We start from the raw sequence: 19049 nt of genomic DNA, 5'->3' as shown, positions 1-19049 counted from the left end.
CGTCCGGCCAAAATTTTTTTTTTAAATAAAAAATAGCAATATTCAACACTGGTTTGAGTGTAAGTGTAATTGATCATCTCATACAATTTGTGGAACTTAATGCGAACTTTATACACCGGTGATTTTGCATTCTGTATTGACAGCCTTAAAAATATCTACCACTTTTGGTCCTGTAATTATTTTTCAGATAATTTATCTTAAAAAATTACTTGTTAGAAAGAGAAAGAGTTTGTAAAAAAAAGGCATCATATGATCACAGATATTAGTAAAATTGGGCAAATACATGTCAAACAATGGGAAAATGAATTTATGGTATAGCCTTTCAATGGAATATTATATAGCCATTTAAATTATTTTAAAAATTATTCTATATTTATTTAAATTATTTACCTTTATTGTCCCATTAAACAGAAGAGGAAGCTGATACACAGGGGGTTTATGCGATTTATTCAGTCACTGAACTAACTAGCAGGATGTGATATCAAGCAGGCTGCCTTCCTAGTCCACACTCTTAATCAATGCACCATACCGCCTGTGTTTGTTAAAACATTACAAAAATGTTTTCAGTAGTTTTATGGGTGTATGTGCACAGGTATATCTGTGGGGGGCTCCTTAATCTCCTCTGTACACTTTCACATCTTCCAAAGTTTCTACAATAAGCGTGATTTTTAAACATCATTGTAAATGACCTTAATGAATTGTAATAGTCTTTTTAAATCCCCAGGTAAAATTCATTTTGTGTAGTCACACTCAGAGTTTTCATCTTGGGATTATCGGCACCCCCTATTTCCAGTTGTCTCTCCGCGGACGCCCTGGGGAGCCTGTGGCTCCGCGTCCAGCTTGCTCACCCGGTCTCCCTGGGCTCCATCCATAGTACCAGGATCCTCACTGTTGAAGTGCGCACTCTAATTTCCCTGCGCCGCTGCAGACAGCTCCCGGGTACAGTTGTCAAGCGTTCAAAGGCCACAGGAACGGAGTCTTCGGACCCTTCCAGGTTTCGGCCCCATGTGGCCTCGCAGATCCCTAGCGGCCGAGAGTTCAAGTCCCAGCCGCTGGCGCAGGCCAGGCACTCACCCGGAAACGCAGCGACTTCCCAAGAGTGGGGCGCCCGCGGAGAAATCCCCTGGGATTGGCAGGGCTGGAGTCGGCCTGCGCCCACTACGTCGCAGAGGCCAGGAGGCCACCGGTGTTTAGAGTTCAGATCTGGGAACCAGCGCCAGCACCCCGCAGTCCTGCAGCGGCGCCCCTTGAGGACGGCACGCGGAGCCTCGGGGGCAGCTGTCTGCCCGGCTGACCATCCGTTATTAGAATAGGACAGTTCCTGAAAACAATGCTTATCTCAAGCTGACTCAAAACTGGCTCTTGAGAAAATCCAGTGTTAATTAAAGAGAGTTGTCGGGGACAAAATTCACGGCTTGTGTTTTGCGGGGGAGTGGTTGTGGGGTGATCGTAATATAAACACGTTATCTCGAGAGTTAATTACGTCTCTGGTTGGAAACAGGAGAAGAGGGTGACTGTTTGTGCAGTCCATGGGAACCAGCGTCTCACTTTCGGGGACCGTGGGCAAGGGTCGCCATTCGATAGCGCGGCGGCTGGTCCACCAGAGAAACCAAGTTTTCTATGTCGCCGGGGAAAAGTGGAAAATTAGACTTGAACCAGCCTTGCTCCTGTGAGACATTCGTGTATTCATATCCCAGCAGTGGGTGCCTCTATCTAGAATGAGCCCTTCATTTCCCGGATCCGTTCAGGGGGAAGCAGCGAAACCCCCAAATCCGCTTCCTTACGTGGCTAATAAAAGTGTGCTTACACAGCATGGAAAAACAAAACAAAACAAAACCAAAAAAAAAAAAAAAAACGAAACAAAGAAACAAGAATACCTTGAGCGTTTTGACGTTTGAAAGCCCGACTCCGGAGAATCATGGAATCATATTCCAACTTTCAGTGTCTAATGAAGTTTAGGGGACGCCTATTACTTGAGTTTGTAAAATCGCGGCGTAGCGCGCGCCCCAAGTCAAAGCTGAGCAGAGCAGGGATGGGGAGGGTCTCCGGCCCCAGGCGCTGCGCGCGGGGCTTCTGCCCAGTTTCCTGCCTCACAGTCGCGGTGTCCGCCCCGGCCCAGAGCAATTTGTGCAATTTGGAAACTCGATAGGAGGCAGCAGCTGGTCTCCCACCACCCTAAAAATAATCCGCTCCGGCGCACTGCGTGCTTCGCCTAGGGGAGGAAAACTGTCATCGGAGTAAGTGAATCCGTGTCTTTTACATGAATGCCATTTAAACATTTTTAGGAATAACTGTAAGCTGTCGATTTTGAGCTAACATTTCTGCTACCCAAAAACGCCCTCGCACTCTCGCACTCTCTCGGCACTTAGCTTTCGCGATCGCTATTTCTAGAATTAAGGGAAGAGGCCCGGCTGGAGAAGTGAAGGAGTGGGGATCAGGTTTCCAGTTTTACTTCAAAACTGCGGGCTCCTACTCAAATCAACTGGAAACAGTGAAAGAAGTTATTATTAGGAGTTATTATTGCCGCCTTTCTTGTATACAATTCTTGTCTTGTTCAAGAATTAGTTTTCTATCTGCTTAATTTTTGTTGCTCTTTGCTTTTTTTAGGAGTTCTGCGTCCGGGTTTGAAATTTACATCTTAAGACAGTGTAGGAAGTCGGTGTTTTGAAGGTAGCTCAAGTGCACCGGCAGGGATTTGAAGCAGCGTGAAGCTATTGCCCGAGGTATTTATTTTTTACTTTATTTGTTTAGTTTGGGATTTTTTTTTAAAAAAAAATCCCATTGCAGTATCTGTCTAAGGAATACCTACTGAGTAATTTCAACATTTCTTTTGGTGTGGGATGGGACTTCACAGCCACTGAAGAGTAATTGGGTGGGTTCAGATCAGACACTAAATCAGAAGTCAGTGGTGATTTTTGCAGTGATTTTCCTACTTGGGTCTGTCATAGTTATAGCCATGGTAGCTAGCTAACTAGCTGTACATTCTCTAGTTCTTATTTCATGAACTAGGGACTGAATAGCTTCAAAGAAGTGATTACAGCATTTGTTTTTGCGAGCGACGTCTATCCTGAAAATGCTCTAGATGATGATAAAGCCCTAAGTTCTTTAAAATGTCCTGTTTCTCTTTTATAACATAATTTGGTTAATCTCTAAACGATTAAAGAATGAATCCTTTTATATGTAAGAATGAAAACTTTTATTTAAGTTTAGCATGTTTTCTCTAGGTGTTTCCAGCATTTTAAGCTCTCTGCAATTGCTATTCGACCAGAACTAATGCTTTCAGTTAGGTGAATAGGAAGGAAGGCAAGTTTTCACTTGCTTTACTTGTAGTCCATTTCCAAAGGATAGGGCTGGCCAAAATAAATGGTGTATCTTATATGCCTCAACACTTAAATGTGTTTTTAGAATTAAATCAGACAACTACTGTTCCTCTCTTACAGAGGAACCAACAGACTGGATAGGTCAGGTATTACATTCACCAACTAAATCCAAAATGTATATGTCCTAGATGTGTGGAATTTCATATAATGAATTTCAAGGAATAAGAACACTGAGGGTGCGATTCTTGCCATGAAATCGTAAGTTAGATAATTAAGAGTATTTCCATTTTATGTTTTCTGCTCCACAGACATACATTAGAAGCAAAATTTCACTTCGATCTTTGTTTTTAAAGTTTATTCAGTCAAGTTCTCCAACTCTATCAACTCTCATAAGCAACTGAACACATTTCAATGGCTTATGCTTCTGGAAAGGAAAACATTATATCTCCCTGTCTGCCCTCCCTTCTCTCTCCCTCCTTGATGCTTGGGCCTCCATCAGTGCTCAGCTGAATCTAAACAACTCCAGAAGGGGTGGAGCTGAAGGATGTCAGGTGATGGAGTTTAGCCATCAAGAACAGCGATTTATACCCTTCCCCAAACATTCCCAGTTGAACCTGGTGTCTGGGAGGGAAACATTAAATGACAGGTGGAAATTTCAGGATTAGAAACGTGGATTGAATAAAATGCCTTTGATAAACATAATAATTATCAATATATCAGCAATAAGTTTACTGCCTCCCTCTTTTTGTCCATGTTGGGTTGTAATGGAGGATGGCTGTTAGAATGTGCCATACGGACTCTGGATGTTGGATAAGGAGACTACGGGTTAAAGGGAAAGGATAAAGGAGCAGTCAAATGAAAAGGTGAAAGGAGACCTGCGGCAAGGTAATGGACAGGTTCAGAGCTGGCCGGAAATGTGAAGTTAGAGTTTATGGCAGACAGAAAAATCATTCTAAAGCGTTTACTTTACCAACTTCAAGTTTACACCTTTGTATGATTATATCATTGCCTATTTTCCTATCTTTTAGATCATATACCCCTACAATATACCCACAGCTACTGAGACTACTATAATCTGATTTATATATTCTAAAACTACAGGCACTGTTTCTGACATGCACCATTGGATTCCTAGTAACTAGCGCGTGGTTAGCATCAGTAAGTGTTTTTACAGTTAATTAGTTAATGGCATAGAGTTCCAGATATCTAGTGTATGTCTGAAAATATTCTTAAATTTTTCAGGTGATTGTACTTTTCTGAGATTTTCTTTCCAGTTACACACAACATTTATCCAAAGGCGATTTAATTGGTAGATTTCAGGATTGATTAAACATCAAACAAGCAATGCTTATAGCTAATGAAGGGTGTAATTTGCAAAGCTGCAGGTTACACTTTAGCATCGACCTCAATGATACTAGTTTATAAATGTGGCCAACTGGAATATTATAATTTTGGATAATGTTATAAAAGTTGCTAAAGTAAACATTATTTTCTAGTTTGTGCAAGGAAAGTTTATATATGTCTTTCAATTAAGAGTAGGCTTTAAGTTTCCTTTTTATCATTTCTACTAAATAAAGGAAGTAGTCTAAAAAATTTCATTACTAGCTATTAGTTTTTAGTTTTGTTTTTGTCTGTCTTTGCCAGAAATATACCTAACATACACCTATAAATTCATAACTTCCATTTTGCTGTTGTTTAAAAACTTCAAGTCCCTTTTATTCTTTTATCCAGATTAAAACCTTACTAGCTTGTAAGAATTCACCAAGTGTATAACTTAACCTTGAGGTTTTAAAAATACAACTTTTTTTAAAAAAAAGATGGAGGACAGACTCAACTAGGGAGCATATCAATTATTTATTATAAAAAGAGCTTATCAGGAACAACATGTGAGAGGCATTCTGTATAAGTATTTAAGATTGTAAATACACAGACTCTTTAGCTGAGGTATTCATATAATGCTTTATAAAACCTTTGCTTGAAATTTGATTTCTCTAATAATTTACCTACCGTTGACAACCTTTTCTGTATAACACTCTGTTTTTCCTAGGGAAAGTATTGTTTGTAACCATTGCTAAATCAATTATCAATGAAAGGAAAGAAAGAAAAGGTACTATGCTAGTTAAGAAAAATTTTGCCGGCCTTTAGTAATGCAACTCAGAATCCAGTGTGACATAAATATAGAAAGGAAACGAGGTCTAGTGAGGTTAAAATCTTAAATTGCTTCTTGGTTTAAAGAATAGATACGATACTTTCTTCAAAAAACAGGTTGGAGGTTGTGTAATACAGTGGAAAGAAATAGTTTATAAGTCAGACATTTGGGTGTGGGCTTGGCTGCTCTACTGGTTGGCAAGTTACTGAACTTATCTGGACCTCAGTATCCTCCACTGTAAAAGATGAATAACACCACTAGTGTTACAAGGTTGTTCTGAGGATTTAAGATATGCAAAGTGCCCAGAATTTAAATAAGTAGTAGGCATTATAAAATAAGTTTTCAGAATGTTAAAGCTTTTCCTGGAATTTCACAGCAGTATTTTGATGGAGCAGACCTTTGCTCATCTCCCATCTGTTTCAGCACAGCAATAATAGAGAACCATTTAACATGTAAGTGAGAGCATGTCACTCCTCTGCCCCAGAAACCCCAGTGGCCCACTTCACTAAGAGTAGAAGCCACAATCCTGACAATGACTTACAAAGCACGGTGTGACCTTGTCCTCTGTTTCCTCTCTAAACTCATCTACTTCTACTCATGGAGTACCAATTTCCAATTAAAAGACATTCTGCGTTTCAAACTTGAGTAGAGTGTATTTCATGTGAGAATATTCTAACTATGGAATCTGAGTAGTTTCATTGACTTGTCATTTGAGTTAGGTTTAATTCATCTTGAGCATTTGATTTTTAGTATTCTTCAGGGAAAGACCGATTACTCTTAGCCATTACTGCAGGCATATACTGTTCTCTGTATATTAGTATTTCCCACAACTAGTGAAATGTTTCAGGAAACTCTGTCACAGTTTACTGAACAACTTTAGTTGTTTATTAGTACATTTTCAGTGAGTATGGGAAAATATTTGAAATTATATCATTTTGACTTTTTAGTCATTGGTTCAATTTTTTTCCTTCTTTTTCTTAATATAGACCATTCTTGTTCTTTGAAAGCATTTTAGTCAGATACTCATTTGAGGTACTACTATAGGTAGACATTAATTATAAACATTTTCCACATGAAAGCATTTTTCTCTGGAAGTAAAAGCTATGGAAAAGAAGATCTCATAGGACGTATAAGGCGTTTATAAGAAACCTTCAAGTTGCTTTGGCACAGTTTCTTATTTCCTCAGCTATCAAAATAAAAGGGATTGATTTTATGATATGGCCTCCTATTCAAGGCTATAATTTTATGAACACGAGTTTACTAATAAGGGGATTTTTCTTTCTCATTTCTCTCCCTTTTAGAGTAAACCATATAAGAAGAAATGAGCCTTTCATTTTGTGGTAACAACATTTCTTCATATAATATTAATGATGGTGTATTACAAAATTCCTGCTTTGTGGATGCCCTCAACCTAGTCCCACATGTCTTTCTGTTGTTTATCACTTTTCCAATATTGTTTATTGGTAAGTAATCTAATGTCCTATGTTATACCACGTGATGTTTATATATCTCACTAATGGCTGAGATTTGGGATAATGTTGACTTAATTTCTCTAACATGGAAGCTGATGGCTGTGAGAAATGAACAAGCAAGTATTTTGTGTTTTTCAAACATAAATTTTTGACAGGTGATCTTCCATAGGTGAAATTGAGGTCACATGCTTGCTTAGGAATGGCCTTCAGGTAGCAGCAGCAGTTTTTTAAAAAGAAGGAGAGAGAAATACATGAGATAGATTTACAGCATTAGTTGAGCACTTCCTTTGGGTTAGGTAAAGGGAATGGAAAATGAATGAAAGAGTACTTGCTTTCAGGGAATAGTCCAGGGGGCAGATGTGTTAAAGTCATGAGAAATGACTATGCCACATTGTAAGTCTGTTTACAAGTACAGGAACAAATTAACCTGCTGAAACAACTCACTCTTTGGAGGTGGTGGGGAAGAGAATGAGTGACATGTTTGGGGAATTGGAAGATGCCAAGCATGCAAGTTACAGTGGCAGTGATGAGGTTGTGTTTTATGTAGAAAGAGGACATTCACAAAGTATTTGGAAAGAAGTTAATAATACAGTTTTGTCTTATTTTACAGTTTACATATGTACAAAATCTGATAATTAAGGGCAATTATGAATAATTTGTATAACTTACCCAAACAGACTCTTTAACTTTTTAAAAATTATGAAGTATTTTGATACATAAAATGATGGAGATTAATAGAATAAAAATCCTTTGAGCCTACCAACGCTCACCTAAAGAATATAGAAGTAAGAATGAAAGGGCCTGTCTCTGCACACCATTTTCTGGTCTTGTTACTCTTTCCATATCCTATGTTCCTATCTTTTCACAGAGGCAACCACTATTTTGAGTTAATTGTGCTTAATTTTTTCATGCGTGATGTTTTTCCAATTAAATAAGTGAAAAAGTTTTCAGATGCATTTTCTTAAGAAAACTAGCAAATTTTAATTATCTGCTTTAAGGGAATGTTTGAAAATCATTCATATGCTTTTATTTATTCATTTAACAAATATCAATTGAGAGGATACTATGTGCTTGGCATTATTCTAAGAGGGATTAAAGAACTCATCATATGATATATACACAGGACAACATAACTCTTGGTACATAGTTACATTAAACAAATGTACAGATGCTAAATATATTGAGACCAGAGTGGCCATATGTAGAAACATCAGTCGTTGTTTATGTAGTATTATTTGTAGGTCATGAAGAATACCCTTTGTCCAAAAGTAGAAAAATGGATTTTTTAACTGTAATTCCACAATTAATAATTCCCCAATTATTGACATCTGGTTAACTTTTTGAGAGCAAGAACAGTGACATTCCATTCTGTATCCCTAGCATCCAGCACAGAGGCTGGCACCAGTGTATTTGAATAGAATAGAATTGGAGGGGACATTGTTAAAGGGAAATAGAAAAAATTCAGACTTTTTATTTATGACATTGGCTACTTGAATTAGTGAGGGATCACAAATCAATCTTAAAAAACTATCAGGTACTAGGAAAATCATAAGGTTGCAAAAAAAAAGACATAGAACTTGCCTATGGGAGTTTACAGCATAAGTTCTAGTAGAATATATTAAATATAACTAACCTTCCATTGATGAATAAATTGAAAACAACTAAGACATGAATATTCATTTCAAATCAAAGGGGCATCTGTTGCCCCTACAGAAATTCTTTCCTGCAATATTTCAAGCACAAACCCCCATTCATTCTTGAAGTAGGTGGGGCTTTTTTTCTATAGTCAAAAAATGAGAAAAAAAGGGGACAAAAGGAGACAAAAGTGGGGCCCCCTAGTACACCACATATGAACTAGTATTACTCTACATAGTAACTAAACTATAGAGTAGTTTAGGGAGGAAACCATCAGAATTTTACTAACATACAATCTTGAATTGTTTTCTTCAGTGGCAAGCTAAGGGTGGACCTATAATGGTTTTGAGCCTGCTTAAAAGCTCACCATCAAGAACTTTAGCTTTCTTTGAGAAAAGTATCAGTACTGCTTGTTAATAACAGTGCCTGGCTAGTCATACATAACAATTTTTCTCATATGATGTGCATATGATTAAGAGTTGACTCAACTAATGAGTACCGTATTTTGTAACCAAGTATGTCTTTCCTTGATTTGTCCCCTTGTAGATTTCATGTCTTCAAAGATTTTCTACAGTAAATTTCATGTATTATCATCAAGTTATTTCCTTTTGAATTAATCAGAAAGCTGTCAGGAAGAGCTTCCGATTAGCATGAGGTAGAACCATGTTGTCATCCAGAGTTGGTATTATTCCTGAGTAATGCCACAAATGTTGATGTGTTAGCCTTGGTAGTCTTGTAAAGGTTAATTGTAAATTTTATTAACAACAAAAATAGACTAGGATTTCCGTTGCTACTCTAGAAAGTATTAAGGTTTCAGGACCTCCCCTTAAAGCTTACCATAATTTAAATTATTTTTATTACAGTGGAGCCTTTGGTTTATGTCTTTTTTTTTTTTAATTTTCTCTTTTTTCCAGGGTGGGGGAGCCAAAGCTCAAAAGTACAAATTCACCACAACACATGGCTTCATTTTCCGGGACATAACCTGAGATGGATTCTTACATTCGCTCTCCTGTTTGTGCATGTCTGTGAAATAGCAGAAGGCATTGTTTCAGACTCGTAAGTGATCTAACTTTAATAATACCACTGCAGTATACCAGCGGGTATATTGATTACACAAGTTCACGTCTTTGTAACTTGTGCTCATACATATGCTTTATATTTTTTGCTCTCTGATCCATGTAGCTCTTGCAGGAAGTTCTTAGGTCTTTTTGAACTTTTTAATGTTAAAAATAGGTATAAATTGAAAGATTGTCTACATTTACACGCAGGTCTAATAGCTTTATACTTATGTTAATATATTAATCATTTCTCAGATGTTTCCATTTATTTTTTAAAGAAGCAAAGATAGATGAGTCAGGATGAATGAGTCTGAGAATCAGTGAGGATAGAGCTATAAATTGATGCAAAGCACAAACTGTTTTAAAATCAAGATTTGTAATAAAATCCATTTTTTTAAACTTTTATTTTAAGTTCAGGGGTACAAGTGCATGTTTATTATACAGGTAAACTTGCATCACAGAGGCTTGTTGTACAGATTATTTCATCACCCAGGTATTAATCCTAGTACCCATTAGTTGTTTTTCCTGATCCTCTCCATCCCCCCACCCTCCACTCTCCAAAAAGCCCCAGTGTGTGTTGTTTCCCTGTGTCCATGTGTTCTCATCATTTAGCTCCCACTTATAAGTGAGAACATGTGGCATTTGGTTTTCTGTTACTGTGTTAGTTTGCTAAGAATAATGGCCTCCAGCTCCATCCATGTCCCTGCAAAGGATATGATGTTGTCGATTTTTTCTGGCTGCATAGTATTCCATAGTGTATACGTACCACATTTTCTTTATGCAGTCTATCACTGATGGACTTTTAGGTTGATTCCATGCCTTTGCTATTTTGAATAGTGCTGCAATGAACATATGCACGCATGTATGTGTCTTTATAATAGAATGATTTATAGTCCCATTACCCAATAATGAGATTGCTGGATCAAATGGTATTTTTGTTTTTTGGTCTTTGAGGAATCATCTCACTGTCTTCTACAATGGCTAACCTAATTTGCATTCCAACAAACAGTGTATAAGTATTCCATTTTCTCCACAATCTCACCAACATCTGTTATTTTTTGACTTCTTAATTGTCGCCATTTGACTGGTGTGAGATGGTATCTCATTGTGATTTTTATTTGCATTTCTCTAATGATCAATGATGTTGAGCTTTGTTTTCATATGATTGTTGGCCACGTATGTGTCTTCTTTTGAAAAGTGTCTGTTCATGTCCTTTGCCCACTTTTATATGTTGTTGTTTGTTTTTTTCTTGTAAATTTATTTAGTTCCTTATAGATGCTGGATATTACATCTTTGTTGGATGCATAGTTTGCAAACCATTTCTCCCATTTGTCTTTTTACTCTGTTGATAGTTTCTTTTGCTGTGCAGGAGCTCTTTAGTTTAATTAGATCCCATTTGTCAATTTTTGCTTTTGTTGCGATTGTTTTTGGCATCTTTGTCATGGAATCTTTGTGCATACCTATGTCCTGAATGGTATTGCCTAGGTTGTCTTCCAGGGTTTTATAGTTTTGAAAATTCATATTTTTAAAGGAATTTTGTTATTTTTATAAAATAAGAATAACATTAGGTTATACTAATAATAGTATTAGGCAGTTAAAATATAATGAATTATATTTATAAACTTGAACATAATCTGGTGAAAATATTTTTCTTATACAGTAACAAAATAAACTCAAGAATAGGAAATTTTTGATTATCAAATTATGCTAAATGGTGTACCTTTCATTGAGGAATTAATATTAGAAGGCCTTTAAATTTTTTGATAGGAAAATTCTAAAATTTATTTTCTTCTTATCGGACGGGAACCTCCCTGACATCTGTTTATGTTTTCTGTTGCAATTAACAAGGAATGAAGCTCCTAAGCTTTTGTCATGGAACCAACTATTTTGTAATGTTTTATAAGGATTTTTTGCAGATATCTGGGTGTCTTAAGAAAAATTAGAGACTCTAATAGATGCCATCCCTCCAGGCATTTAGAAGCTTAATTGGATATTATCTTATTGGTAACTGTTTAAAATTCTGGTATGTTTATTCTAGCATAGCCAATTCTAGGCTTAATTTTTTAATCTCTTTAGCGTTTAGGCTACTGTATCTGTTTATGTGTGTATGTATAAAGTAGAAGATAGATCATCCAATATTTTTTTGGAACTTGACATCATGTGGACAAAGGAGAACTCCTCTGGTTGATTTAGTCAGGTCCTCAGAAAACACAGACTGAACGAATAATAATAATGATATATTCTAATGGTAGAAACTTATTTGTAATGGTCATGATAAAAGAGGTCCTAAAAACAGGTAAAAATATACCCTTGATTCTGTGCTATGCTCTTCTACTCTTTAGGTATAGACTTATCCTTACCCTTTTTATCCAGGCGTTTCAAAATGTCATCGTCTAGTTACATCTAAATCCAAACATTTAGTTTTGCTTTTTCTCTTGCCCCATCTTGTTCTGGAAACTGCTTCTGTAAGAATCCTCGTGGTTATTAATGACAACTAATGGAGACTCTTTTGTCTTTATCGTAATTATTACTTACGACACTGCTGATCATTCCATCTTTCCTTTTTTTAAGTAAAACCCTTATGAATTATTTACTTAATATATGACAAATGCTCATTACAATTAGAAAAACAATGCAAAAGGCTTTCTTAATAGAATATTTGGTTTTGTTTTTTAGTAATACAAACATTTAAAGCTAGTAATTTTTCTTTTGGAACATCCTTTATTCTGCACGGGCTTTTGTTCTCCTTTATATTTCTACCTTTGATTGCAGTTTAGATACTCTCCTAGGTTTAGGAATCCTTTTCAGATTGCTCTTTTGCTTAATTTGATTGGTTTATTATTAAAGCATGTAGTTTGTAAAATGATTACTCTTTGCAGTTTATTAACATTTTTATTATAGTCAAATACTTGATTATTTTATAAATATTTAGCGAGTATTAGAAAGTAATATATACACTTTGTAGGAGACACAATTTTATTGCGTTTACTGATTGTATTACCGAAGTTCTGTATGTTGCTTGTTTTTGTACTATTTAATCTGTCAAATTCTAAAAGCAGTGTATTAAAATCTTCATTAATGTGTTTTTATTAGGTTTTTACTTTTATCATTTTCTCTCTTTTGAAGTGATTTCTTTGACCTTCGCAATATAATACTTAAAAAATTTCTTTCCAACATTCTGACTAAAGATTTTCTGCTGTAATGGGACATACGCGCTCCTACCAAGCCATTGAGGTCTGCAACTCATACTCTGAAAAGAACATAGCTGAAGGGAAAAAAATAGCATTGGAGTACTATTCAAAACCTATGCAGCTTTGTAAACACAAACTAACAAAATAACAGCAATCTTATAAAAATACTAGCATGGTTAAAAGACATGTTAAATCCCTAATAAAGGTGTGCCACAATAGGTACAAAACTTTATTGTAGCTGCTGTTATCTGTATTCTTTGTTATTGTTTCCCTTAATAATGGTTTGTCATTCTTTTTCTAAAATCTTAAGTTGACTTTTTAATTTATTTATTATAATTATTTCTTATTGAACCTGTTTAAGGTTATAAACTTTCTTATGAGTATGGTTGTGACCACATTTTACAGGATTGGATAGGGAGTGTTCTCACTTTAAAATTTCCTAAATAATATTAGTAAGTGAATTTTGGTTTCCTTCCTCCCTCCCTCTTCTCTTCTCTTCTTTTTCTTTTCTTTTCTTCTTTTCTTTCCTTTCTTCCTTCCTTCCTTCCTTCCTTCTTTCCCTCCATCCTTCCTTCTTTCCTTTCTCCCTCCCCTCCCCTCCCTTCTCCTTTCCTCTCCTTTCCTCTTTTTTTGAGACAGAGTCTTGCTCTGTTGCCCAGGCTGGAGTGCAGCCATGTGATCTCGGTTCACTGCCAAGTCTGCCTCTCGTATCCAAACAATCCTCCTGCCTCAGCCCCCTGAGTAGCTGGGAGCATAGGCATGTGGCACCACACAGGGCTAATTTTTGTATGTTTAATAGAGATAGAGTTTTACCATGTTGCCCAGGTTGGTCTCAAACTCCTGGCCTCAAGTGATCGCCCGCTTCAGCCTTGCTAAGTTTAGGGATTACAGGCGTAAGCCACCACGTTCAGCAGGATTCTTTCTCTGATTCAATAGTCAGAGAATATTAGAAGCATTTCCTAATTTCTGTGCTGACAAAATAGTTATCTATTTTTTCCTCTGATGATTTTGATCTATTTACAGGAGATGGCAGGTGGTTTTTAAGTGCTACCCTACTACTCTCACATTTTTATTACCATGTCTATATTAATGATTCCAAATTATATCACTGACCATGTTCCAAATCTCTACAGACACTTACAATTCCATTTTCCTCCTTATTAGACATCTTCACAATCCATAAATGTCTAGTGAAACTTATTAGTTCCTCTTTCCAATCTGCTCATCCTCTTAAAATCTTATTTGGTCACACAGCCATCCACACAGACACCCTAGGAATTATCTTCTACTTCTCTACTGCCATCACCCTCATACCCTAATGCTGGTAAACTCCTGCCCATTTTAACAATCAATCTTTTTCCAAATGTATTATTTCCTCCGTGTTACTGCTGCCAAAGCTGAAGTCAAACCTTTATCATCTGTCACACGACTTTATACCCATAGCTTCCTAACTGCTTTTCTTCCTTCTATTTCACTCCCTCCACTACAAACTCATGTATTATCAACCAACTTTCTTATCCACATGATTGCTAGAGTTATCCATTTAAAACAAATCTGATTATACCACTTACCATTCAAGTGTTTCAGTTTTCCATGGGTTGAGATGCCAGCCTCTTACCATGGCATACAAAGCCTTCTATGAGGCATTCTATCTTAAACGTTCCGTTTCAAGAATATTAAAATACTTGGAATTTTGAACATGTTGAATTGTTTCATGCTTCTATGTACTTGCCCATTCTGTTCCTTTTTTGAAATGACCCTTTTCCTGACCAGTGGATTCTTTTTCCTATTTCAGTTCCCATTGTCAACCATGCCTCTCCTGGAATGACCTTCTCAGTGTTCTCCTTTCCCCCAGAGAAAGTGGTATAGTCACTCTCTTCTCTATACCATTTATGTACTAATATCTTCAAGTAATTTGAGAAAAACAAAATGTTTTACTCTGTGGCATTATTAATGCCAATGGAGTTGAGGGCTGTCCACTATACTCATGTGGTCTGGAACCACTGGTTCGCCTGGTGATCTCTGTTGCCTTCAGAGTGAAGTCTATTCTCCTTGCAGTCATGCTGAATTGTTTGCAATACCCTTGAACACACTGGCCCCTCTGCCTGGAACTGTCTTCCTCTCTTCTTCTTCTGAGTAGCCATTCCTCATTCTGAAAGTGTCAGTTTGGAAGTCACTTCCTTCTCAAAGCTTTCTCTGTCCCAGACGTGCAATCTGTGTTTTCACACTGTCCCTTCAGCTGTGTTGTAATTTCCTATTTGCTATTGGTATCCTCAATATACTAGATTTTTTCTTTGACTACAGATGTTACATTTTGTTTTCTTCATTGTTGCATCTAAGAACCTAATACAGTATCTGGACCAGCAATCACAGATGCATTGACTGAATTAATGAGAATGGAGAAATCACTGAAGACTATTAAGTTGGGAGTGCTGTCAAAGGAACAAACACACTTTTCACCCACATTGGAGTTCGGATTGAGTTAACTGTTTTCACTTGCTTTAGTTGTTAAATTATTTCAGCAGGTCTGCCCTACAGTATAGGAGTAGCTATACATTTGCTTTTGTTGTAAGCATTTTAAGGTATAGTTTGATTGTTTACTTGACCCTTCATGTTAAGATAAATCCTTTCCGCAGAACTATGTCTTTCAATATATTCTTCCCTTATGTATTATCTTGGAAACTACTATTGCATTCTGTATTTTAAACATCTTATTGCCAAGAGAGAGTTCTTATGAAAAAATTGGGAAAAAATGGGAAGTTATCTGGAACCATCAGTTTTAGGCATTGACTTTGTACTGTTCTTTGTAGGCGACGGGAATCAAGGCACCTCCACCTCTTTATGCCGGCCGTGATGGGATTCGTTGCCACTACAACATCAATAGTGTATTATCATAATATCGAAACATCAAATTTTCCTAAATTACTTTTAGGTAAGTATGATCACTTTTGTTGTTTCTCATTAAAGAGCTATTGTTTTTTTTCCCCCAAAGGTTGTTTTTCTTTTTCCTCAGAGTAAATACTATCAGAGTGTGTGGGGAGTAGAAAGCATGGGAAAACCACAGTGATTAATTCTCCTGTAGCTGCCCAGTAAATGTGGGGTTGAAGATAAGCTGAGTTGCTCTAGGCTGTGAAAATTCCATACCCCCAGGTCATTTCTTCTGCCATAAACACTCTCTGTGGTGTGTCTGTATGTAGCGGGGGAGGAAAGTGGAGGGAATGTGCTGGCCTTCTGGCTTATAGAAGTTGTATTTTAAGAATCAGAGCTCTTGTGAGGAGCTGCTGCACCATGCTGCCCTGTGAACAAGTCATCTCCTCTAGTTCCAGGTGTTTCTGCCTCTGGCTTGGAGTCCAAGGACATTTTCCCAATGTCCTTTTGCTGATGCTGTGGGAATGCCACATTTTCCTAAAATTACTATGTAGCAGACTATGTGTCATAGCATAATGAAGAGTATGCTGTCCTGAGGAGCAGCTGCCTTTAAATCATAGCCTTTCACACCTGCATTGTGACTACAATTGTTTTATTTGCCTCTCTTGCCTCCTTGTTCTGTGGAAATCAAAGGCTATCTAAAATATTCCTAATTTTATTTTTGCCTTGGGTCAAAATTATGTAACTCACCTATATTAGTTATGTTCAATACTCTGACCCGTCACTGTATTCCTTGGAGTATACTTTCTTTCTTAAAGAGATAAAGGTATGGAACAAGGATCATAGATGGGCTATGAACCTCCTGAAATTGTAGTTTGAATCATGTGTTTGTGTGAATGATGCTTACTGTTTCTCATTTTATTTGGTTGTTGTATAATGAAAATGATGTTGACTAATGATATAGAAATTAGGAGAAGAAATAATGAAAACACATACACAGTATTTTATTCATTCATCCTGAGTACACTAAAATTGAAAATGGATGCATGAAAAATACTGATTATTCTATGTTGTGTCACATTATATGATTGTTAAAGGCAATCTAATAAAAAAGGTACAAAGGGTTACATATTAATTTAAAAGGCTGTCAAATTTTGAATTATCTTAATAGGAAGGTCTTTTGTACAAAATGGGAGGCAGACACTATTGCAGAAGTCTGAAAATGCCAAAAAAAAAAAAGAAAAAAAGAAATTTCCAACAGGTAGCTGCAAAAAATATATAAAACTGAGAATTTAATAAGCTAAATATACATTTTTGAAAAGTTGATGGTAATAAAAAATGTTATAACTAGAAAGGAATTTAGGTATTAATAATGTTTTGAAGGAAATGCAATCGGAAGAGGCCTATTATTGTTATGTAGGTGCAAGACAGCACAATTTGATCATATTGCTGGAAGGACACGGGGATAAAGTATAATATTTCTTGTTATTTTAACAGAGAAAAATTTGAACCTAGGGAAGTTTCTGATTTTAAGACCACAAAGCTAGTAATTTTGTCTCAACATTTCATTATGAAAATCACCAAATGTACAGAAAGTTGAAATAATCATGTGAATTCCCACTTACCCAACACATGAATTCTTCAAATTACATTTGTTCTCTTTGTTTTATCACATATCTACATCTTTTCGTCCTTCTATTCATACCTCTCTCCATCTTAGTTTTGATGCATTTTAAGGTAAGTTGTAGACATCAGTATGCATTACCTCTGAATGCTTCATGCATATCTTTTTGTGAGACAAAATTCATATATGTGAAACACAGAGATCTTAATTTGCTAAATGTATGTACCTATATAACCCTACCATGACATAACTATCATCCATGCAAATTTTCTTATACTCAATTTCACCTTTATAGAGGCAATATCTGTTCTGATTTTTACTCCTACCATGGATTAGGTTTGCCTGTTCTAAAACTTCATGTAAATTGAATGACACAGTATAGACTTTTAAGTAAGGCTTCTTTTTCTAAGCATGATTTTTTGATGCTCATCAGTGATGTAGTATAGATCAATATTTTGTTCTTATAATTGCTGTATTTCATTGTATAACTATATCATCATAGTTTTTCAATCACTTGTTAATAGACATCTGTACTATTTCCAGGTTTTAGCCATCATGAGAATAAAAGCTGCTATCAACATTCTTAACAAGTATTTTGTGGCTATATGCATTTGTTTCTCTTAGGTAAATACCTAAGAATGAAATCTCTGGGTCATAGGATAAGTGGGTAAATGTTCATATTTTAAGAAACTGACATCTTTTCCCAAAATGGTTGTATTGTTTTTTTATACTCACTAACAAGGTGTAGGAGTTCCAGTTCCACATGTTCATCATTTGGTGATCTTGGTCTTTCTAATTTAGTCATGCTAGTGGGTGTTTACTGGTAACACATTGTGGTTTTAATTTGCATTTATCTGATGGCTAATTATGTTGAACACTTTTTGATGAGTTTATTGGCCATTTTTAATCTTTGGGATGTGGCTATTCATATCTTTTGCCCATGTTTCATTGGGTTGCACTTTTATTATTGAGTTGTAGGAATATTTTGCACGTACTAGATATTAGTATGTCATCAGTTACGTGTTTCGAGAATGTTTTCCTTCTAGTCTGTGGCATACATATTCATTTATTTAATATGGTCTTTTAATGAGCAGAAGATTTTTAACTTTGATACAGTATAATTTATCATTTCTTCTAGTCCTAAGTTACTGCTTTCTGTGTCTTAAGACATCTTTGTCTTGCCTCTAAATATGTTTTCCTCCTATTCTCCTGTTTGCTTTCAGATGTTTTATGGTTTCCATTTTTATTTTTAGGACTATGATTCATTTTAAATTAATCGTGTGTATGGTGTAAGGTAGGTGTCAAAGTTCTTCTTCTTTTTTTTCCAAGTGATTATCAATGTGTCCCAGCACCACTTGTGGGATAGACTTTCTGTTTCTCACAAGATTGCATTGGCGCTTCTGTAAAAAAAATTAAATCAAATGACTGTTTAATCTGTTTTTGCTCTATTTACTGTTTCTTGGATGTGTTCATAGATTTTTATGCCACTAACATTTTCTCTTGCTCTGGAGTTCTTTAAGTCATAAATTATAAGACACACAGCATTTTCTTTGTTTTTCTCCGAAGTTTGCTTTGGCTATTCTAATTCTTTTGGGTTTCTATATACAGTTTAGAATCAGGTTTACAATTTCTTTTTTTTTTAATTTATTTTTTATTATTATTATACTTTAAGTTCTAGGGTACATGTGCATAACGTGCAGGTTTGTTACATATGTATACTTGTGCCATGTTG

The 19049-nt window shown here is 36.0% G+C and overlaps 1 protein-coding gene across 1 annotated transcript in view; it reads left to right on the top strand.

Annotated features, from left to right (window-relative positions):
* Positions 1 to 2034: 2034 nt before the first annotated feature.
* Positions 2035 to 19049, top strand: part of ABCC9 (ATP-binding cassette, sub-family C (CFTR/MRP), member 9) — a 145992-nt gene continuing 128977 nt past the window's right edge. The window contains exons 1-6 of the mRNA XM_011969874.1: positions 2035 to 2237; positions 2608 to 2723; positions 5368 to 5427; positions 6771 to 6932; positions 9491 to 9632; positions 15636 to 15757. Of these exons, the coding sequence (XP_011825264.1) occupies positions 6791 to 6932; positions 9491 to 9632; positions 15636 to 15757 (406 nt within the window). The 5' untranslated portion in view covers positions 2035 to 2237; positions 2608 to 2723; positions 5368 to 5427; positions 6771 to 6790. The remainder of the gene's footprint in view (positions 2238 to 2607; positions 2724 to 5367; positions 5428 to 6770; positions 6933 to 9490; positions 9633 to 15635; positions 15758 to 19049) is intronic.

Source organism: Mandrillus leucophaeus, unplaced genomic scaffold (assembly GCF_000951045.1).
Source record: "Mandrillus leucophaeus isolate KB7577 unplaced genomic scaffold, Mleu.le_1.0 Scaffold918, whole genome shotgun sequence".
Classification (NCBI taxonomy): domain Eukaryota; kingdom Metazoa; phylum Chordata; class Mammalia; order Primates; family Cercopithecidae; genus Mandrillus; species Mandrillus leucophaeus.
This window is presented reverse-complemented; position numbering and strand designations above follow the sequence as displayed.